We start from the raw sequence: 18,958 nt of genomic DNA, 5'->3' as shown, positions 1-18,958 counted from the left end.
GGGAGAGAGGGCTGAGTTTTGTGCGCCTCCGTCCGCTGCGCGCGCCGCTCCAGGCCCCGCCGCGCCCCGCCTGCGCCCGGGACTGCGCCGCGGCACTCACTGCCCCGTTTATTTGTCTTTGGAGCAGGCGGGCCGCGCCAGAAGCGGGCGATCCCGCAGTGTCCTGCAGCCGCGGACGCCGCCTGGCTAGGATGACACCACGTTGAGCGCGCCTGCAAACAACAACAACAACAACCGCCGCCGCGGCCACCGCGTCCTGCTCCTCCGAAGCGCCGCCGCCGCCGCCGGTGTAGCCGCCTCCGCGCCCCCGGCCGTCCGGAGCGCCCAGCCGCTGGTGTATGTCGCGCCTGCCCGGGACGGGCTGAAGCCGGCGGCGGGCCGGACCGCAGGCGCCGAGCAGGGCGAGCGCGGCCAGGGCAGCCGCCTGCCGCCGAGCCCCGAGCGCCGCTGCTCGCGGAAGCGCTTTCGGCCGGGAGCTGCGGCCGCCGTCACCAGTTTTCATGTTTGGGATTCAGGAGAATATTCCGCGCGGGGGGACGACCATGAAGGAGGAGCCGCTGGGCAGCGGCATGAACCCGGTGCGCTCGTGGATGCACACGGCGGGGGTGGTGGACGCCAACACGGCCGCCCAGAGGTACGTACCGGCCGCCCCCGCGCGCCCCGGCCCCACCGGGTCCCCGCAGCCGGCCGGCGCCGCGCTCCTCACCGGGCCGCTGTCTCTTTCCTCCCGCAGCGGCGTGGGGCTGGCGCGGGCGCACTTCGAGAAGCAGCCGCCTTCCAACCTCCGGAAATCCAATTTCTTCCACTTCGTGCTGGCGCTCTACGACAGGCAGGGGCAGCCGGTGGAGATTGAAAGGACCGCTTTTGTGGACTTTGTGGAGAAAGAGAAAGTAAGTGCAAACACACAATCACACCCTCCATCTTTCTAGAAGTGGGAGGCAGGCGGTGTCCAAGCGCGGTGGCCCGGAGAGCCCCCCTCGGCGGCGGGGACAGCTCCGCGAGGCGCCCCCGCCGCCGCCGCCGCCACGTGCGGCCTCCCGGGCCCGCCGAGGGCTGGGCAACTTCTCTGCGCCCCCGGACTTACACTCCGGGCGAGGAGAACGCTGGGCTTCCAGCAGGAAAGTGACATCACCGGGCTGCTCCGAGCTAGGAATACTGCCATGTGTGAGGCCAAGGGGCCTCGGTCGTGGAGGGGGACCGAGTGCGGTGGCCGCACCGGACACCGATCGCGCTAAACGCAATTGTTTATCGTTACTTTCAGGAGCCCAACAACGAGAAAACCAACAACGGCATCCACTACAAACTCCAGTTGCTCTACAGCAACGGTAAGTGGCCGCTGCTGCTGCCGCCTTCCCGCCCCGCCGGGCTGGCTCTCCTTTCCCGAGATGTTAAAGGACGTAAAGATTCTGAGATTAAAATGACATGGATGTAAACACGAAATCTTCTCATGGCATAGAAGGAAAACAAAACATAAACGATCAATAAGTCGATGGCACTTCACATGATTAACCGGCCGGGCTTGAAGTAGAAAGTAAAAAGGGGATCGATATGGGCGCCAGCAGAACATCACTTTTAAGTGACTTTTTTCAATTTTGCAAATTAATGTTAATTATTGAGATGGGGGAAGCTCTGTAAACCGGGCATAACTTACTTCCCGTGCCCGAGTTTTTAAAAAATCCTCGAGAGACATTAGAAAGAGTTCAGACTCTCACTTAGTTTCCATTTCGTGCTTTCTGTTTTCTAAAAATAAATGAGCACATGGGCCCACCGGTGCAGCAATCAGGCCTGCTCTCAGCCGCGCAAATTTCTAGCACCTTCAAATGCAAACGCTGAGAGCCTCAAGGTTCCTTATTAAGAAAAGAAAAAACAATTAAATGAGAAGTGATTGGGGTTCTCTTTCCTGCCTTTTAAAGGGCATGCCTAAGTTTTGCTGCATCACGGGCGGCAGCAGTCCTGAGTTACTGACTTCCTGTGCCCCTGTGTGCCCTTGCTAAAATCCTGATGAGAAATTGTCCCTGTTTCTTGCAGGAGTCAGAACGGAGCAGGATTTGTATGTCCGACTCATAGATTCCATGACCAAACAGGTGAGAAAGTTTAAGCCTCTACTAGTTTTCACTGCTCAGCTGGAGTTGTCCTGGGGTCCAGAGACTAGGGGGCTGACAAATGGAACTGGTGTATTTGTTTTTCATTTGGTTTCCTTGACATGCTAATGAGAATTCCATATTTATTGGAATAAATGAAGCGATTGGTAAAATAGTTTATGCTGTCAATAGAACAGGACATATATGCCTTATGAAATGGCTTGTGATTGGAATCAAAATCTGTCTTAATTAATTATGGTAATTAATGTTGGACAGAAAATTTTCAAGATCTTCCCTCTTCTGTATTTTTAAACGTTTCTCTTTCTGCCTGCAATCATTTCATTGATTTTTTTCCCTGTGACAAAGGCAACTAACTCCTTTCCAAAGCCCATTGAGTTGGACTTGATTGGTTCATTTTTTTCTCCTTTCTAGTGTGATGGTCTAGTAACACGAGACGTTTATTTGGATTTAAAAGTTAAATGTGTCGGGGTGAAAAGTCACCTTGTTCTCCCCTAGTCCATCTTCACCTCACAGCCCCCTCGTCTCCATAATTCAAACTCTGAGCTCCAGGGGTCACCCAAACCCGTCCATTGCTCTGGGGGTAGCTTCTCGTCCTCTCCACCCTCTGTCATACCTTGTAAATAACATAATTACAGGCAGTTCCTTATTAAATTATTTAACCTGTCTTGGTCAACTTTCCCGATGATAACTGTTGGCTATCAGTCGCGTGATTAAGTGCAGGAAAGCGCTGGCTTGCTTTCTGATGTTGTGCAGTCTCTGGCTGGTTTTGTGTAGGGTGTTATGTTGTTGTTTAGTTGTTTTAGAGATCCTCCCCCACATTTTCTTAAACTAGTGTGTTGGGGGAGGGGGCAAATCCAATGCCTAAATTACATCCACTCTGCACAGATTGATTTAAAATACACTTCCAAGCTCGGCTTCGCGCTTAGAAATGAAAGTAGTGTCTTCAGTTTTGATGCTAACTTTAAGAATTGTGAGCCAAGTCAAAAAGAACTCTTTCGGGCTCCTTGCAGCCCAGCACGCATGCTTCCCACTCTACACAGCAATTCATTTTAGGATTTTACTTGCCCTTTAAAAAGTTTGTCCTTACCTAGGCAACAAGCGTGTTAGATTTTAATGTCTGCAGTGGTAAAACAGCGTGGTTCTCTTAGAGTAAAACAGATCTGACAGGTAAACTGTGGTCTTTCTGACAAAGACGGAGGCGGGTGCCCTCCTGTAATCATTTCACTCGGATTCAGAGAAGCCTCTGGAACTCGGCCTGCGAGTGGACAGGGTGCTTTTATTTCCTTTGTATATAAGAGCTAAATGTTTTCGGAAATCGCTGTAGTCTAATAAAGAGGTTGATGTGGGCAGCACCGAGCTTCTGCATAGAGAAGGAGGAGGCTTCATTTTAAGTGCACTTTTATTGTTCATTTATCCATGTACCTTTGCAGTCTAAACAAGGCTGAAAATAAAGGCATTTAATCTCCTCTCACTGACGGGGATTGGGAAGGGGAAAAAAAAAAAAAAGAAAGAAATAGCCCAGTAACTGATCAAAGAGTCAATGGCGCTGAACCGACAGTTTATGGATTTCTGTTTGTGCTACAAAATAAAAAATAAATCAAATACAAATACGGGGATCCATCCGAGGACAAGCCGCGTTGTCAGAAGTGCTGGTGCCCGCCGCGGCCGCGCGCCCTGAGCCCCAGGCGGCCCGTTGGCCTGCGGTGACACCCATCACTTCTGTGGTTGCCAGCGGATCCAGAGGGAGGCTGTGGGAGAGGGGCTCGCGGGGACCCTTCCCTCTTCCCAGAGGGCAGCCCCAGGCTTTCCCGAGAAAAAGCTTTATCCGCCTGGAAGTGGAGGAGAGTGTCAGAACTGCTGTTGGAGGTTGGAAGTAATTTCCAGATAATTTTCGGGGTGGGGGCGGGAAATGGAGAGGGAACTCCCCTCCCCCTTCCGTGGAATTTTCTGCGGGGAACTTGCGGCTCCCGGCCCCCGCCCCTTTCCCCTCCCCCAGTTGTCTTTTCCCCTTTCTTTCTCCTTCCCTTTTTCTGCGAGGCCGGCGGTGGGGCAGGCGCGGGCGGCGGCGCGGACGGCCCGGCCCGGTTCCCGGCGGCGGAGCCGGGCTGAGCGCGGTCGTGAGCGCACCTAGGGCTTCGCACCATCTGGCGGAGCCTCTGCTCAAAACTCACCAGAGCGTGTGCGCAGACACTGCCTTTTTACCCGAGAAAAATCATTGTTAGCAGTTTCAAAACAAACACCAGATTGGCCATTAGCACTTTCTTTCCAAATATCATCCGGCGAGGAGCACGTGGCCGCGCGGGCCCGGGCGCCCCGGGGCCCCCAGCACTCCTGCGGGGCGCCCACCAGGCCCGGCCCGGCGCGGCCACGTGCGGCTGCTGCACCCCGGCCCCGGGGCCGCCCGCGGCGTGCGGAGCCCGGCCTTGGCCCGGCGCTCGCAGCAGCGGCGGCGGCGGCGGCGGCGGCGGCGGGGCCTGGGCGGGCGGCCCATGCAGGCGCCGGGGCTTGGACCGCGGGGAGCCGCGGGGCGCCTTACTTGCCCGAGCCTTGGGAGCGCGCAGGGCAGGGCGGACGCGGCCCTCGACACCAGGCAAGGCTGCCCGGCGGCTCTTCTCTGCTTCTCTAGTCGTAGCGCGTTCTGATCGGCCCCTTTCAACACGCTGATTGAACTCAGTGTAGACAATGGCCCGAAGACGCGGCCCCGCGGCGGCGGCGGCGCGGGCAGCCAAGGGGGCCGGGAGCCGAGTCGCCGGGGTCGGTGCCAGCGGGCCCTCGCTCCCTGATCGCATGCCTCGGCCTCCCTCTCCAGGCCCGAGCGCGGCCGGCGCCCTCCCAAGCAGAAGGCCCCGCGCAGGCCCGGCGGGCGCCCAGGAGAGGAGGCCGCCTCGGCCTAGCCAGGCTGCGGGTGACCCTGCCGGGAGGGTGGCCTGGGACGCCTGCCCTTGCCCGCCGTGCACCTGCCGCCCGCGAGGCCCGCCACGCCCGGGGCGATTGGGCGCGAAAGCCACGGGCGCTGCGTAACCCCGCCTCTGGTTGTCCCCCGCGCAGGCCATCGTCTACGAGGGCCAGGACAAGAACCCGGAGATGTGCCGCGTGCTGCTGACCCACGAGATCATGTGCAGGTGAGCGGCGGGCGCGGGCGGTGGGGGCGCGGGTGGCCTCGGCGCCAGCTGCGTCTACAAAGGACGCCGCGTCCAGGCGCCGCCACCCCGCCCAACTTCGGGAAGGGCATCGATTGAAACGTAATCGGCCCGCGGCCGCACGCCGGCCACCGAGGAACCCGGTCCCATTTCCACCCCCAGTGATGACGGTCAGCGCGACCGGCTGCTCAGCAGAGCGGATTAATATGTTGGCCGTGTCTCTGCTGGGTAGTCAAAACCGAAAACAGGTCCTGGGCGACGCGTCTGTCCGCGATGCCGGAGAAGTCAGAGATCACTGGAAATCATTTCACTACTTCCCTCTCAGGCGCTGCCATCCTGAGATATACAGTTGTGTGTTACTGATAAAAAGGAAACTCTTTTGTACTTCTTATGGAGCCCGTGTATGTGAGAATTGGATTGTGATTCTGTCAGTTAACCTCTTCCCCAGAGCAGCGATGCATCGTTCATGTTGTTGTTGGATATCATGCACGTTACTTCAGATCTCTGTCAGAAGAGCCATTTCCCACCTGTTTTTTTCTAACTACCACAAGAGTTTCACCCCTACATGGCAAATAAAAATGCATCATTGACTTTGTATGTGCGGCATGTGAAATATAGTCGCTCCGCGTAATAAGGACCTGCTTTGCAGGCTTGGGGCTACAGTAGCAGGCCGCGGACTCTGAGGGGCATACTCCGCCTGGCTACGGTGCCTCTTGCCTGAATGCCATTTCTGAGCAGACATATTGTTACAGCCCTAATATACAAAAGCTGACTTTTTCTCATATCAGGTAATAAATATAAATTACAACCAATAAAGTGGAATTTCTTTATTATCCACTTCTGCATGTACTGCAATTAACATAGAAAGCGCACAGATGTGATTTAAGCTCTAAGTGGAAGACTGTAGACTTTCTTTAATCACTTTAGCTGTCAGCTTTAAAAGGCTTTATATACTTTGCCTACCATATGGTGTTAATTTAGCTAATTTAGACATGTAACCATTATACAAGTATGCTTTTTTAAAATGCAAGAAGCATAACATTTTTGTTTCATTTCTGCTTTAATTAAAGTTTCAATAACGGAGTTAAGGTAGGCTTAAAGAAGGAACAATAGAAGTTTCTGATAGATTGATACATGCTTTTGTGGTTATAATTAATAAATGCCCCAAAGAAATATTGGTTGAAGGTGGCATCTTGCATCTTTTCCAGAAATAACAGCTTGACAATTAGAGGTAAACAAAAGCTGAAGCTGTGAAAAGTTATTCCCAAGCCTCCTGCCTCCCCTTCTCAGTTCAGTGCAAAGACAAACACCGACAACGTTTTCCATATTTTAGCATCACAATTTGTATAGTAGCTCCTGACCCTCACAGTATTAACAGAAGCGCTCAACTTTGCTCCTTCCGGTAGAAAGTTACATCACAAGTTGAGCCGCAGAGCACGTGAACTCCCTGGGTTTAAATGTGCCAAACCGCCTTGGTAGGATAACTTATTTTCTTGACTCCAACTGCTTTACTGTCAGGCTTCAAAAAAAAAAAAAAATACAAGTCGGGCATGAAAGGATGAAATGTGTATTAAAAACCACTGTTTACGATTACTCCACAGCCGGTGCTGTGACAAGAAAAGCTGTGGCAATAGAAACGAAACACCCTCAGACCCTGTAATCATTGACAGGTAAGGATGACTTCTTTATTTTTCAAAACAAAACCGCAGCAGCAACACAGCCCGTTGCCTGGCTTGGGTTCCGGTGGCTCCATGTTTTTGAGTCTGGTGTGGAGCTCATCTCGGGCGTCGCACCATTTGTTGTCCGCGTGTGTTATCACGCACAGGTGGGTTGACTTGGAAACCTGGTGGCTCGCTCTGTGGGGATTCAGTAATTGCTTGCGAGTTGTCAAGGGAAGCAGTTTCATCTGCCACTGCTCTCACTGTGAGGAGCACTTTATGCCTAGAGAGTTTCTGGCTTTAAACCCAGAGATATGTCAGAAAATGCTTTTTGCTAATTTGTTAACAAGTATTTCGTTTTTGCATTATTTTTATCTCCGATGATAGCTGAAGTTGAGACTTGGGTGGTGTTGCTGTTGTAATTGTTGCCCAGTGTTAGAATGAATTGAATCTGCTCTCAATTAGTTGCAAAATGTCTCCTAATTTTTTTCCAATTGTGGCTGTCGTTTTATGTCAAGTCGCAAATATGTAACTAACAAACCAAAGTTGTTATAATTGAAACTAATTACACATGCTGGTTACATTTCCCAACATTAATTTCCATGACTAGATGAGCCGTATGCATTCTTTACATTTGCTGCTTTTCATCTTGCTGTTTAGCACACTCCTTGGGCAACGTGGCATCCCTTTCAGATACTAATCATTAGTGTTAATCGTGCTAACGTGTATTTGGCATTGCTTTAGTGCCAACAACAAAAACACCACCACCCTCCTCTCCCAACCTCCACCCAAATCGCTGGGCTTTCGGTGGCCTGGGGGAGAGGAAGATTTCGTTCTCCCCAACAATGGGGAACAGCAAAAGACCCAGTGTGTGATTGACTGCAGATTTTGAAATTGGTACCCAAGTCGAATAAATGTGAGATGTGTACATACGACACCAGTTTTGTGAGGCAGAGGTTCAGACTGTTTTGAAGAGGGGTTGAGTTTCAGCAGCTTTCATTACAAAGTTATCTTTTGATCATGAACTTTGCTGTCCACTGTCTGAAAAATTAAACCTGGAAAACTCTATGAGTTAAGCCTAAAGAAATATGCACCACCAGTGGAGAGCAATGCTAATGTTTAACTAGCTGGAATAGCTGTTTGCTTAGTGGAGAATGTTCGGTATCTGACAGAAGGGACAGCTCTCTTATTAGTAATCAAATAGGGTTGACCAGTTGTGGCCGTCACTCAGGCAATTGAGAACAAGTTCAACACTTTATAGGACTTGAACTACAGAAATCAATATAATTATATTTGTCTTTAGTGTTGTGGCTATGGAAATTACATGGCCTGGGATTGTCTCGTAACTGAATTTATTTCATTTTTTTTTTGATTAGCTAAAAGTGTCTGAACAGCTATCGGAATCTAGTCTGTGTTAGACGCTTGAAAAGACAGTGCACGTGTGCTCATAAAGCAGGATTGTGAAGTGTTTCATCTTTTGAGTTGTCTTTGATTTGTGCTATTTGTAAATTTCGAAAGATGACTGGTTTTTAAATCTTGAGGTGTTTGGCATGCCACGATAATGAAGTAGCTGGGTTGATTCAACTAAGGTTTTGGACACTGTGTGTTCCCTTCCACTTTTGGTTTGTGTAACATTCAGTCATTTATTGACTGTTGATACTGAATAACTTTGAATACTATTTTCCATCACACAGTGGGGAACATCTTCCCTAGGTCTGCAGAAATGTACTCGTTAGTTCTCGTCTGAGTGAGTGCTGTCTTGTATTTGGTTAATTAAAATATGTGCTAAACTTCCTGATACCTCTCTAACCCAAGAGGAGTATGTGACCGCTCGATATTCTAGAAGCATGAGAGGAGGTGAAAAATGTAAAAACATTTGGTTAATGGGTTTACCAAGTTTATTTGAATGAGGAGGATTGCTGCTCCGTTTACGCCAGGCATAAATGCTTTGGAGGTCTTAATTATTGATGAAAAAATCTGCTGTGCTTCTAAATTCAAAGATATGACGATTTTATAGGAATTTTAATCACCTTCTGTGCTAGGGATTTTAAGGTAAGGATAGTTTTATGTCATGACAAATAGAATGTACATTTTTAGCATTCTTAAGAGAGCTGCCACTTCCCATGGCAAACACTGTTTGCATTTTGTCGTGTGATGTAAATCTTTGTGAGATGATTGTGGTGTGGGCACGTCTCCAGTTTAAGGCATAATGCTGGGGGAAAAAATGAAGAGTTCAGTGTTCACTGGGGCAAGTAGTGTTAATCAGAGAAAGAAAAATGCCAATAGGAGAGGAGCATCTTCAGTCATGCCGTCTTTCGCAACTGAGGTGTGTTTCAATTTCATAATGATAATCATTTCTGTGGCGTGTGTGTTGCCTCCTAAAATTAGTTGCTTATGTTGAGTTTCCAGCCCGTGTTTCCTCTTGAGTATTGCAGAATAAAATATCCCATCAGGTTGGTGAGTCAGTCTACAGGTCCCCATCAGCAATGTCATCACTTGGTTAGTTGGCTTAAAAAAGAATTATATACAGTGCGCTTTGCTGGCTCCTTGTGGCCTTTGGATACATTTAGCGGGTTCTGACCAGATAAGGCATATTTTTCCTGAGGATATAAACCAATAATTCCAACCTGAATTGAGATCAATGGGCCCACATTTGTTCTAACCCACCCTGAGCCTCTTCCCGCACGCAGATACTGCTCTTCTGCGTTATGAGAACAGAGAACTCTCCTCTCTGGCAAGGAAATCACATCCTATGGACTCTGATGCCTTAAATCAATTAATTACACGATTTAGTGTAGTTCTCGTTCAGAAGCATTAAATACACACAAGCAGCGTGGAAGGCCCCTCAGTAAAAAAAAAAAAAAAGGGGGGGGGAGTGAAGATAGTTTGTATTACAAAACCCTTTTAATTTATGGTGAAGGTTTCACTTATGTTAACTGTTTTCTTCCTCATAAAACAGTGCTAGAGAAGGCATTTTTTTTATAGCTTTGCAAATATAATTATGCTATGGTGTCTTTAAAATAATATAACAACTTGTAGGATAAAGGAGAACACATAACATTGTAAAGTAAAAATTGTGGCCAGTAAACAGATGCAATAGGAGAAGACATCTCTGGTGGACGGTGGTGACCTGCGGAGAGCCAGATGCTAGGAGGCAAAAGGCACGTGTGTGCGTGTGTGCTCACCCCCCAACGCACACACCCACATACATGTGCATGCGTGTGCAGTCGTACACAGCCTCACACACATGTTCGCATGTCTGTATACACATCCATGTGCACACCCACGCTTGTGCATATACATGAATCTGTATACGTGCAGACATATATACACACGCGGTTTTTCGAGTACTGCTGGAAAGGATGAGAGTATGATTTTCCTCGTGGAATGATGTTTTCTGGGAAAACACAAAAGCAGATGGTCTTCATTAGGAACACCCATTGTCCACATATCCCAGCTATGAACAGATAAATCTCTCCTGTTTCACCCGTGCATTCCAAGGGCTGTAAATGATTACAGGATGTTGGTGTAGCTGCTAAACCAAAACCACACTCTTGCCTCTCGCCCCCTCCCGTGCCAGCCCGGGGTCTCCTGGGCCCCCTGCGAGGGCCCGGGGAGCTGCAGGCTCTCACCTCCCCTTGCTCGCCGGGCCTCAGTGGACCCGAGGTGCAGGGTCCAACTGTTGCAGACGGGAGAGGCCGACGGCAGAGGTGGCAGGAGCCGGGGGACGCAGCCGTCCAAGGGGCCGGGTCGCGCACTGAGTGCCCGGGCCGAGCAGGGCGTGCTCGGCGGGGCGGCTCCAGATGGCCCCGGCGCAGGCGCCCACTTGCTGGCATCTCTGCAGCAGGCAGGGCCCCCTCCCCAGTCAGCCTGGCATTGGTCTGTAGGGTTTGAGAGACTTATCATTCCAAGTCTGTCCTACTTTCCTGTCTGGAAGCCAGACATCTGTTTATCCCATTTTCTTTCATACAGAGTTTGGAATAGCTTTAGTTTGGGGAGGGGGGTGGGGAGTTTTGTCATATTTAACAGCTGTTACAAAATTTCAACCCTGTGGGCTCTGAAAATACTTCTCAGCTGACCTCAGATTTTTTATACATAACTGACATTGGGTTGTAGAAAAATCTTATTTACTTAACCTTTCATTGTCTACGATTTCACATTGTCTTTGGTCGGACGCGCTAACTGTCCCCAGTTTCAGCTCTGCACCCTCCTCCATCCTCCAGGCCCCCAGAGCCTCACTCTGATTCATTTACGAGTTTTAAGTTTACACCTTTAAAGTGATTGCAGAACAGTAGCCGAAGACCGATTGGAGATTTTCTTTCTTTCTCTCTCTTTCTTTCTTTCTTTTTTTTTTAGTCAACAGTGTTTCCTTTCACTTCCTGTCACAAAGGTCAAAGAGAGCCGACCTTTGCTGGCAGTCCTCCTCACTGAATTATTCATGGCATTGACTTTTTGTCAGCACACACAGTTGTGCTCTGGGACATTTTATTCATTTACCTCATTTAAAGCGCCTTTCTGCACCTGTTCAAGTATTAATATCATGTAATTTGGGCCTAATGCCGATTTTGCTGAACACTCATTATATTTTTTATTAGCTATATTTCCAAACGATTATGTATGATTATTACCAAGCCTTACAAACAGCACCGGGTTATTCCCTAGCCCCTTACATCTTCTTGTCAGGTTGTTTTCAGAAGCGGGGAGGATAAACATTTGACCAGTCCCAATGTTTTTATTCCTACTCCATCTCCAAGCAGAGAACTTAAGGCTTCCTCCCTCATGGCTTTGCACGAGCGTGATTAAATCCAACTCCGAGGGAGCTGTACAAATGCCAGCATTTATAAGGTCAACGCTTTTGTTAAAAATGCTATGTAAATGAGGATCTGCAAAAAGGGACATTAAATAAAATTAAATTCATTGTCTTCTTTAATGTCATTTACATTTTGGCTAAGCCCCGGCCTGTCAAGGAGGATTTTAAAAATAATTTTAATTACACATCATTTAGGGATCCAGGGTTTTCTATTCAGTAGCATTTGGATAACCTGCAAAACAGAGACTGTTTATTAACTTCTTAAACGACAACTTGTCATTTCATCTGCATAAGGCAATGAAAACAGTATAGTTCGGTGTTAATTTCTCCTTCTCGGTTTCCTTAAAGATGTGAATATAATTATCAGCCAACAGGCCTGGGGTCCTGGAGTCCTCCTCTGGGTGTGGGCTGGCTGTTTGAGACGCTCTTTGGTTCAGGATCTGTTTTAATACATTGGGGCTTCAGTGCAGGGAAAATGTTGGCGAGAAATTTGGCAATACGAAAGCACACTTTGGATGAATGGATGTGGCTACAAAGAATCTGATTTTGTCTGGCACCCGCCCCACTTGGCTTCTCCGTGCTCAGGTGTGAATGGCTGTCTTATTCCCTGGCACGCCAGTGGAGAGAGGCAAAAAGTTCAGCGTGCTCATTCATCCTTTAAAAAAATTTTTTTCCATAAACTTCTGAAAATAAACAGAAAAGGAAGAGCTGTAGTATTGAGTCACAATGCCATGCTTTCATTTAAATGGGGAGACACCAGAAACAGTTGCCACTTTGTATGTTTCCTTCTCCCTGGGAGCCCCGGGATTAGAGAGTTGACATCATACATGCTAAGTCTGAGCGCCGCCCGCCACTCCATGCCAGCGTGCAGCCGCCGGCCACGCTGCTGCAGAGCCGTCACCAGGCCCAGTGCCTGCATCTCTGGTCTAGGCCCAGGAGGCCTGCAGAGATTTATGGCTGCCTGGCCTGGGTGAGGACTCCACGGCCAGGCCAGTCGAAGGCCGGGTTTTAAAACAAGCCACACACCCATAATGACTTCCGCAACACTCTGAAACAGCTCTGATTCTTGTCCGCTTGTGCAAGGGAGAAGCCTCTCCGGAGCTGCCGAGCACGGGAGCCCGGGAGCTGCGCGCTGCCGCCGGGTAGGAAGACGCGGGGGCGAGGGGAGGGGCTGGCGGCAGGGCTGTCAGAAGCTATACTCCAGGAGGTATGTTGACGCAAGCCATCCCGCCCCTCTGCGGCAGCCTTATCAGGTGAAAAGCAAAGATATTGCCAGTGCCTGTAATTGTGTTAGGATGGCTTGGATGAATTGGATTACCTTATGGAAAGCCGTCCAAACTCCGGGTTCTGTTACGCATGCTTACAGGAAGCAAATAATTACTCTCTGTGCACCAGGAGATAATTGGGGCTGGCCGGAGGCCTTCTCGCGCCGCCGAAGAAAGCGGGAGAAGCTGGCCTCGGCAGAGCATTTAGGAGACAGACCGGGAGGACGGGGACCCTCGCTGCCTATGGGTGGCTCACGCTGATGCTGTAATTTTCGGTTACTTTTCAAGGATGGTGAATAATTTATCAGAATTCAAACTAACTGTGGCAACGGGCGGCACGTTGGAGGAGATAAAAAATTCCGAGCTCTAATGATGGAAATTGTCGTTGCAGACAGGAAGTGATTGACAAGTAAGGGTACAGGAAGTGAAAACTCAAGGAGCTTAACCTGTACTTGGCAAAGCTGCGAGAGCTTGCACTCGGAGAAAATGAAAACCATTCAGGCTGCCAGCTCGCCAGAACACAGCTCCTCTTGTTTGTTTATCTTCCGAGCAAATCTCCCAAAAATGTTTGTGGTCAAAACTCTATATAATGAGACATTATGCCGGTATTATTAATGCTTTAAAATAAAAATCTGGCTATAATTTAGAAAAATAAGCGGAGGAATTTTACGTGTTATGGGTTTTCTTGGTTGTGTTTTATAAGCTTCTTAGATTTTGGGGTAACGAGCGTCCATTACATTGTAGAAGCTGGAGGGAACTGTTTTCAGGACTGTTTATTCAGAAAGCAGTCAGTAATATCTGTCAACGTAATAAATGCTATGAATTTGCAAACAATTAGATGAAGAGCGCTGTCGGGGGTGGGGGCCGCCATGGTGGTACTGGAAAGCTCTCATTCTGGTTGTTTCTGAATCACTCATTTCCCCTTCCCTTTAAAAACAAAACAAATGAAAAATATCCCTCTGCAATTCCTGCGCTGGAAGTTGCTCAGCTAGAAAATACTGAAAACGCACGCCGGCCGCGGTGCCGAAAGTGGACGGAGTGCATCGTCTGAGAGCAGTGGAGGGGGGAGCGCCTTGCTTTCCCAATAATTCACTAGGAAATGAGTTTAACATGTGCGGAAAGGAAGGGGCTCCAGCGGTGTTGTTGTAGGACCCGGAGCCCAGGCCCCACCGGCGGAAGGAGTCGGCTCCAGAGAGTCTCTGCTGGACGGGGAGCCAGTGGCTGCACATCTGGGGAGGAGGCCAAGCCCAGACAGGCAGCTCCAGCCGCGCCCCTGCCTCTGCCCCTCCCCTCCCCCTCCCCTCGCTCTCAGCAGAAGGCAGCTGGGGGCTGGGTGCCATGTTAAAACAACAGGACAAAACTTGGGCAGTGTTTAAGGCCCAGAAAATATTTGCTGTTGTGATGACAAATTTCCAAAGGGGGTAGATCAGCCTTGACCCTCGAGGCCCGCCCTCTGAGAGGAGGGTTTCAAGGAGGGTGTCCTGCAAACCCGCACAACCTCACCCTTGCTGTGCGTTTTCGTGGAAATAGAAGGCTTTCACTGCAATGGCCAGTCTGGGTGTTACAGGGTCGCGGAGCACAGGTCTGGAGCCCACGCCCAGTCTGGGGCCATCGGAGGATGCCATATGTGTGCAGCAAGGCACGGAATTTGACTGTGTGTACCCCCAGTGTGTATGGGGGAGGGGCAGCCAGGCCACCCCAACTCTGGGCAGGGTTGGGGCCTACAGAGAAGGCCCAAAGCAGGAGGGTCCCCCTTTTATTTTAAATAACACCGCACAAAGCCACTAGGCATTGGGGAGGGGGAGGGGTGCTCCCCTCCAGCCCTGTTGAGGAGGGTGTCCTCCTTGTGGGCCCCCTGACTTTTCTAAGACCTTCAGCATCAGGGAATGTGGGTCAGCAGGCACCTGCATGCTGTTCTGACAGGTACATGCCGGTGTCCTTTCCAAGCTGTCGTGGCTTGGGGCCACTTGTCCAGCTCTGTAGAATGACATCCCACGGCCAGGAGGAAAGCCAGGGAGGCACAAGAGGTGCTGGGGAGCTGGTGGCCATTGGGCAGGGACACTGAGGCCACACCTGCACCGGTGACACCCATCTCAACCTGGCATTTCTTCCTCTGCATTTGATGTAGATGCCAAAGTGTTCTGATGACATTTTTGGAAAAATTAATAGACTCTATCTTTTGGAGCAGTTTTAGGTTTACAGAAACATGAGCAGAAAGTAAGGTCCCTGTATTAATACCTGCTCCTCCCAGCCACCCCATTTCATCTTGGTACCATCTTGCAACAGCGAGGTTCATTGCTACAGTCAATGAGCCAGCGTTGATACCTAACGTTGATACATCGCGATGAACTCAAGTCCACAGTTTACACTAGGGTTTGCTCTGGGTGTTGTAGATCCAATGGGTTTTGACAGATGCCTGGTGACACGCATTGTCCTACAGAGTCGCTCCCCCCACCCCAGTCCTGACGTCCTCTGCGCTCCGCCTCTTCACCCTCCCTTCCCCTAAGCCCTGACACTGATCTTTTCACTGTGTCCATAGTTTTACCTTGTCCAGAAAGTCATAGAGTTGGAGTCATGTAGCATGTGGCCTTTTTGGACTGTTTTTTTTTTCATGTACAAATATACATTTAAGTTTCTTCCTTGTGTCTTTGTGGCTTCAGAGCACTGTGATAGTTTTTGAATTTCAGGTTTTTTTTTTTTTTCTCTTCTTACAGGTTTCTGGACAATGTTTTTCCTTTCATTTAATGTCTTGGCGCTTTTGTGATAAACTCCTTCACCCCTGAGCTTATTGAAGTCCGCGGTGTTTTGATGTTTGGTTGTTGTCTGTGGGGTTCTTGTGATTTTGGAAGTTTACATGTCCTACCCCATTTTTGGGAAAAAAAAAGCGACTGAATCCTTTGCAAAGAAATAAAAACATTTAAACTTTTTTTTTAACCAAGAATTTATTTAAATGGCATGACTCTGTTTTGCTTATTACCAGGTTTTTTTCACCCTAAATAATACTTTTTTAGAATATTTAAATAGCGTAGGCCATAAAAGGAGAATGATTAAATTATTGGGAAGGTGAACATGCTACCCTATGGCAGAAAAACTGAATGCATTCAACACCGAGTGTAGCTGTTGGCTTTTTTGGTTTAATAAATTAAACTACAAATTTTCCTAATTGCCAAACAAAATGTTAGGCCAGCTTTAGCCATTGCTGACAGTAAAACACAACATAAAACCTGCTGAGAGTTATATGTGGTATTTAATACGAGACAGAGTAATGCAAGGGTTTTTATGGTTAAGTATGAATTCACACCCACAGCATTTGTTTCACATTAGGAAAGGTTTGTAAATCAGATCAGTGTGCGGGGATGGGGTGGTCCCGGCAGCCCCTCGGTGTCTCTCCATCCTGATATTTGGTTGTTGGAAATGCTGCCAAAGGGGAACTCCCCGTCCATTTCCATTTTCTCAATGAAGCGATTTGTCCTCTGACATCAGGAAGATTGGGTCAGGAAGTAAGTGGGGGATTGGATCAGACGTGATGCTCATCCCTGCCGTCCGAGGTCATCGGCCGGATCCGGCCATCGGGCAGCAGCCATCAGTTATGAGACGTGGGCTGCCCATCGGTCCTTGGCCAGCGGGGGCCCCAGGGAGAGGTGGGGGAGGATCTGGGAAAGTGCTTTCAGGGGGAAAAAATGGCAATAACTATCATTTATTAAATTTGACAAGCGAGTTCTAAATATAACAGCCCTTTCCCCAAAGATCATTACTTTGAACAAATAAATGAGTTATGCAAGTTAATAAACGGCTAGGTTTCCCATCCAGAGGTGTGCCTTTGTGTGGCTCAAAAAATAGACCTGGCTCTCTGTCTCCCACCCCCCCAGCAAGTGACTGACTCTCTCCCACTTGGGCTGGTCACCCAAGTGTTTGTGGCGGCCTCACTGCTCCGATGGCGTCTGTAGGCGGGCCAACGGCCATGGAAGAAAAGCTGTGCGGTGAAAATAAACTCGCCTTGGTTCTGAATAATCTAACACATAGATTCGCTACATACTTTTAAAGAGGCTTTCCCATGTGATCGTAAATAAAGTGAGGTCTCTAAGTACAGTTTAACTTTAAGAAAAGAAAAAATGTGGCTGTTCTAAGTCCTGTGGTCAGAAGCAGGTTTGCGGGGCCAGCGGTGTTTGTCATGACAAGTGACTGCAGCCTGTGTTTCCTGAGACCCCATTATAATTATTCCCAGCAATTATAGCATCCAGAACCCCATTCCAGCCCCAAACACATTTGTTCCCATTTATTAGACTGTGAGCAGTAACTAATTTACATTGTTTCAGAGTTGTGTGTTATGGTAATTTATTGCGTGTGCTGGAGGTCAAACAGAGTTGACCAGTCGGCCGGGCAGACTCGCACAAGGCGGGGACCAAGGGTCTAGAAACGGGGAGGCAGTGGGGCCGGGGGCACGTGATGTGAAAACTGCTACGGTCTTTTTAATCATGTTTTGATTTATTCTCTGTTACATTACTGGCTTTATCCTCTTGCTCCCTTTCTGTTTTTCAACAAATCAGAGCCGGGAACAGGATTTTTTTTTTTTTTTGAAGGAAATGGAAGCGATATCTTCTAACGAGTGGAAACTTTTACTAATGCCCTGAATAAAATATTTGTCAGCGGCCTCCACTAAACGTAAAAGCACTCCACAGAGGGAACAATGCCTTAACTGTTCCCTCCTCATCAGAGCGGGTTTCGTTATCAAGTTGAGGAAAAAGGCTTGTTTAGGCGAAAATAATGATCATAAATAGAGCTGTATAGCGGGGCTGGGAGGAAGTGGTGACAGTGCGTGCTATCAAGACCTGCAATTCCAAGGAAATATGAGTGTTCTGATCCAGGGAAGCAGTAATTATCTTTTTGTGAGGAATGTACAATGGTGTCGGATGATGAATTGATCGCAGATTGGGAGCGTGGTTTAACTGTCATGTACAGAGATAAGAGGGAGCCGCGGGATTGCTCATCGCTTGTGCTAGTTCACAGCCAGCCAGTTTATTAGCACAAATCCCAAATGTTTAGTAAACTCATTAGGTCCCATCTAATGCTAATTTATCATCATAGATGGAACCCTAGCAGTGGAGGGAGGCCGAGGACTGTACCGAATCCGCGTGATTTACGGAGCTTTCTGATCAATCACATTCTTTGCACTGGCCGTTTTTCTTCAAATGCTTTAAACGGGCCTGAATGATCATAGGATTAGGCCCTGGCAATCGGTTAGGGTTCTCCCACCTTATCTTCCCCGTGATGGTTATCTGAAAGGTTACGAAATCCTATACAGTCTGACGTGGGGGGTGGGGGTCGGGGTGGGGGGCTCTGGTTTTGAATTGCTTTGCCACCTCCCCCTCCCTTCCTCGCCTCTTCCCCCACCCCTGACAGCGCCCCCCTAGCCCTCCCCACCTTCCCCCTTCCTTTTGCAATCCAGCCACAGAGTCGAATTCAAAGAATTTTCCTTGCAGAATCAGTTTACCGAGAAATGCATCATGGTACATAAATGTCAAGCACAGTTTATTCTAAACTTCAGACAGTGTTTTTCTTTTAAAAAATCAAGCTTTAAATGCCCAGTTCTCCTGACATTTTCGTACATATTCTATAGTGTTTTCGAAGAGGATAATAACCTTTGCTTGATCCTAGGCAACAGCTGCAAAGATAATGAAATTCTTATGATATTTCACCAGGTAAAATGTGAATTGCAGAAGAAAAGCTATTGAATTTTTATGGATCTTAATCGCATAAAATGAGATTCATGGGGCATACGTGTAACTATACTCGGCGGACCGGCCGCCTGCAGTTGCAGGAGGAATCGCCATGCAGCTCGAGGGGCGCTCCAGCTCCTGTGCGCGGCGTGCCCCCCAAATGCTGCCTGCAGCTTGCCCTGAGAGTGATAATGAAATATGACAGAAATTTCCTTGTGCTGGATCAGTGGCAAGAGAGGTCCCGCACGGCCGCTATTAATTCATCT

The 18,958-nt window shown here is 48.8% G+C and overlaps 1 protein-coding gene across 8 annotated transcripts in view; it reads left to right on the top strand.

Annotated features, from left to right (window-relative positions):
* The first annotated feature begins 405 nt into the window (after positions 1-405).
* Positions 406-18,958, top strand: part of EBF3 (EBF transcription factor 3) — a 116,505-nt gene continuing 97,952 nt past the window's right edge. For all 8 annotated transcript variants that reach the window (XM_064488545.1, XM_064488544.1, XM_031462005.2 and 5 more), the window contains exons 1-6: positions 406-634; positions 734-890; positions 1,262-1,325; positions 2,029-2,084; positions 5,151-5,224; positions 6,844-6,912. In XM_064488545.1, coding sequence (XP_064344615.1) covers positions 501-634; positions 734-890; positions 1,262-1,325; positions 2,029-2,084; positions 5,151-5,224; positions 6,844-6,912 — 554 coding nt within the window. In that variant the 5' untranslated portion in view covers positions 406-500. The remainder of the gene's footprint in view (positions 635-733; positions 891-1,261; positions 1,326-2,028; positions 2,085-5,150; positions 5,225-6,843; positions 6,913-18,958) is intronic.

The sequence above is a fragment of the Camelus dromedarius genome, chromosome 8 (genome assembly GCF_036321535.1).
Source record: "Camelus dromedarius isolate mCamDro1 chromosome 8, mCamDro1.pat, whole genome shotgun sequence".
Taxonomy (NCBI): Eukaryota; Metazoa; Chordata; class Mammalia; order Artiodactyla; family Camelidae; genus Camelus; species Camelus dromedarius.
The sequence above is the reverse complement of the archived record's forward strand: the minus strand, read 5'-3'. Positions and strand labels throughout refer to the sequence as shown.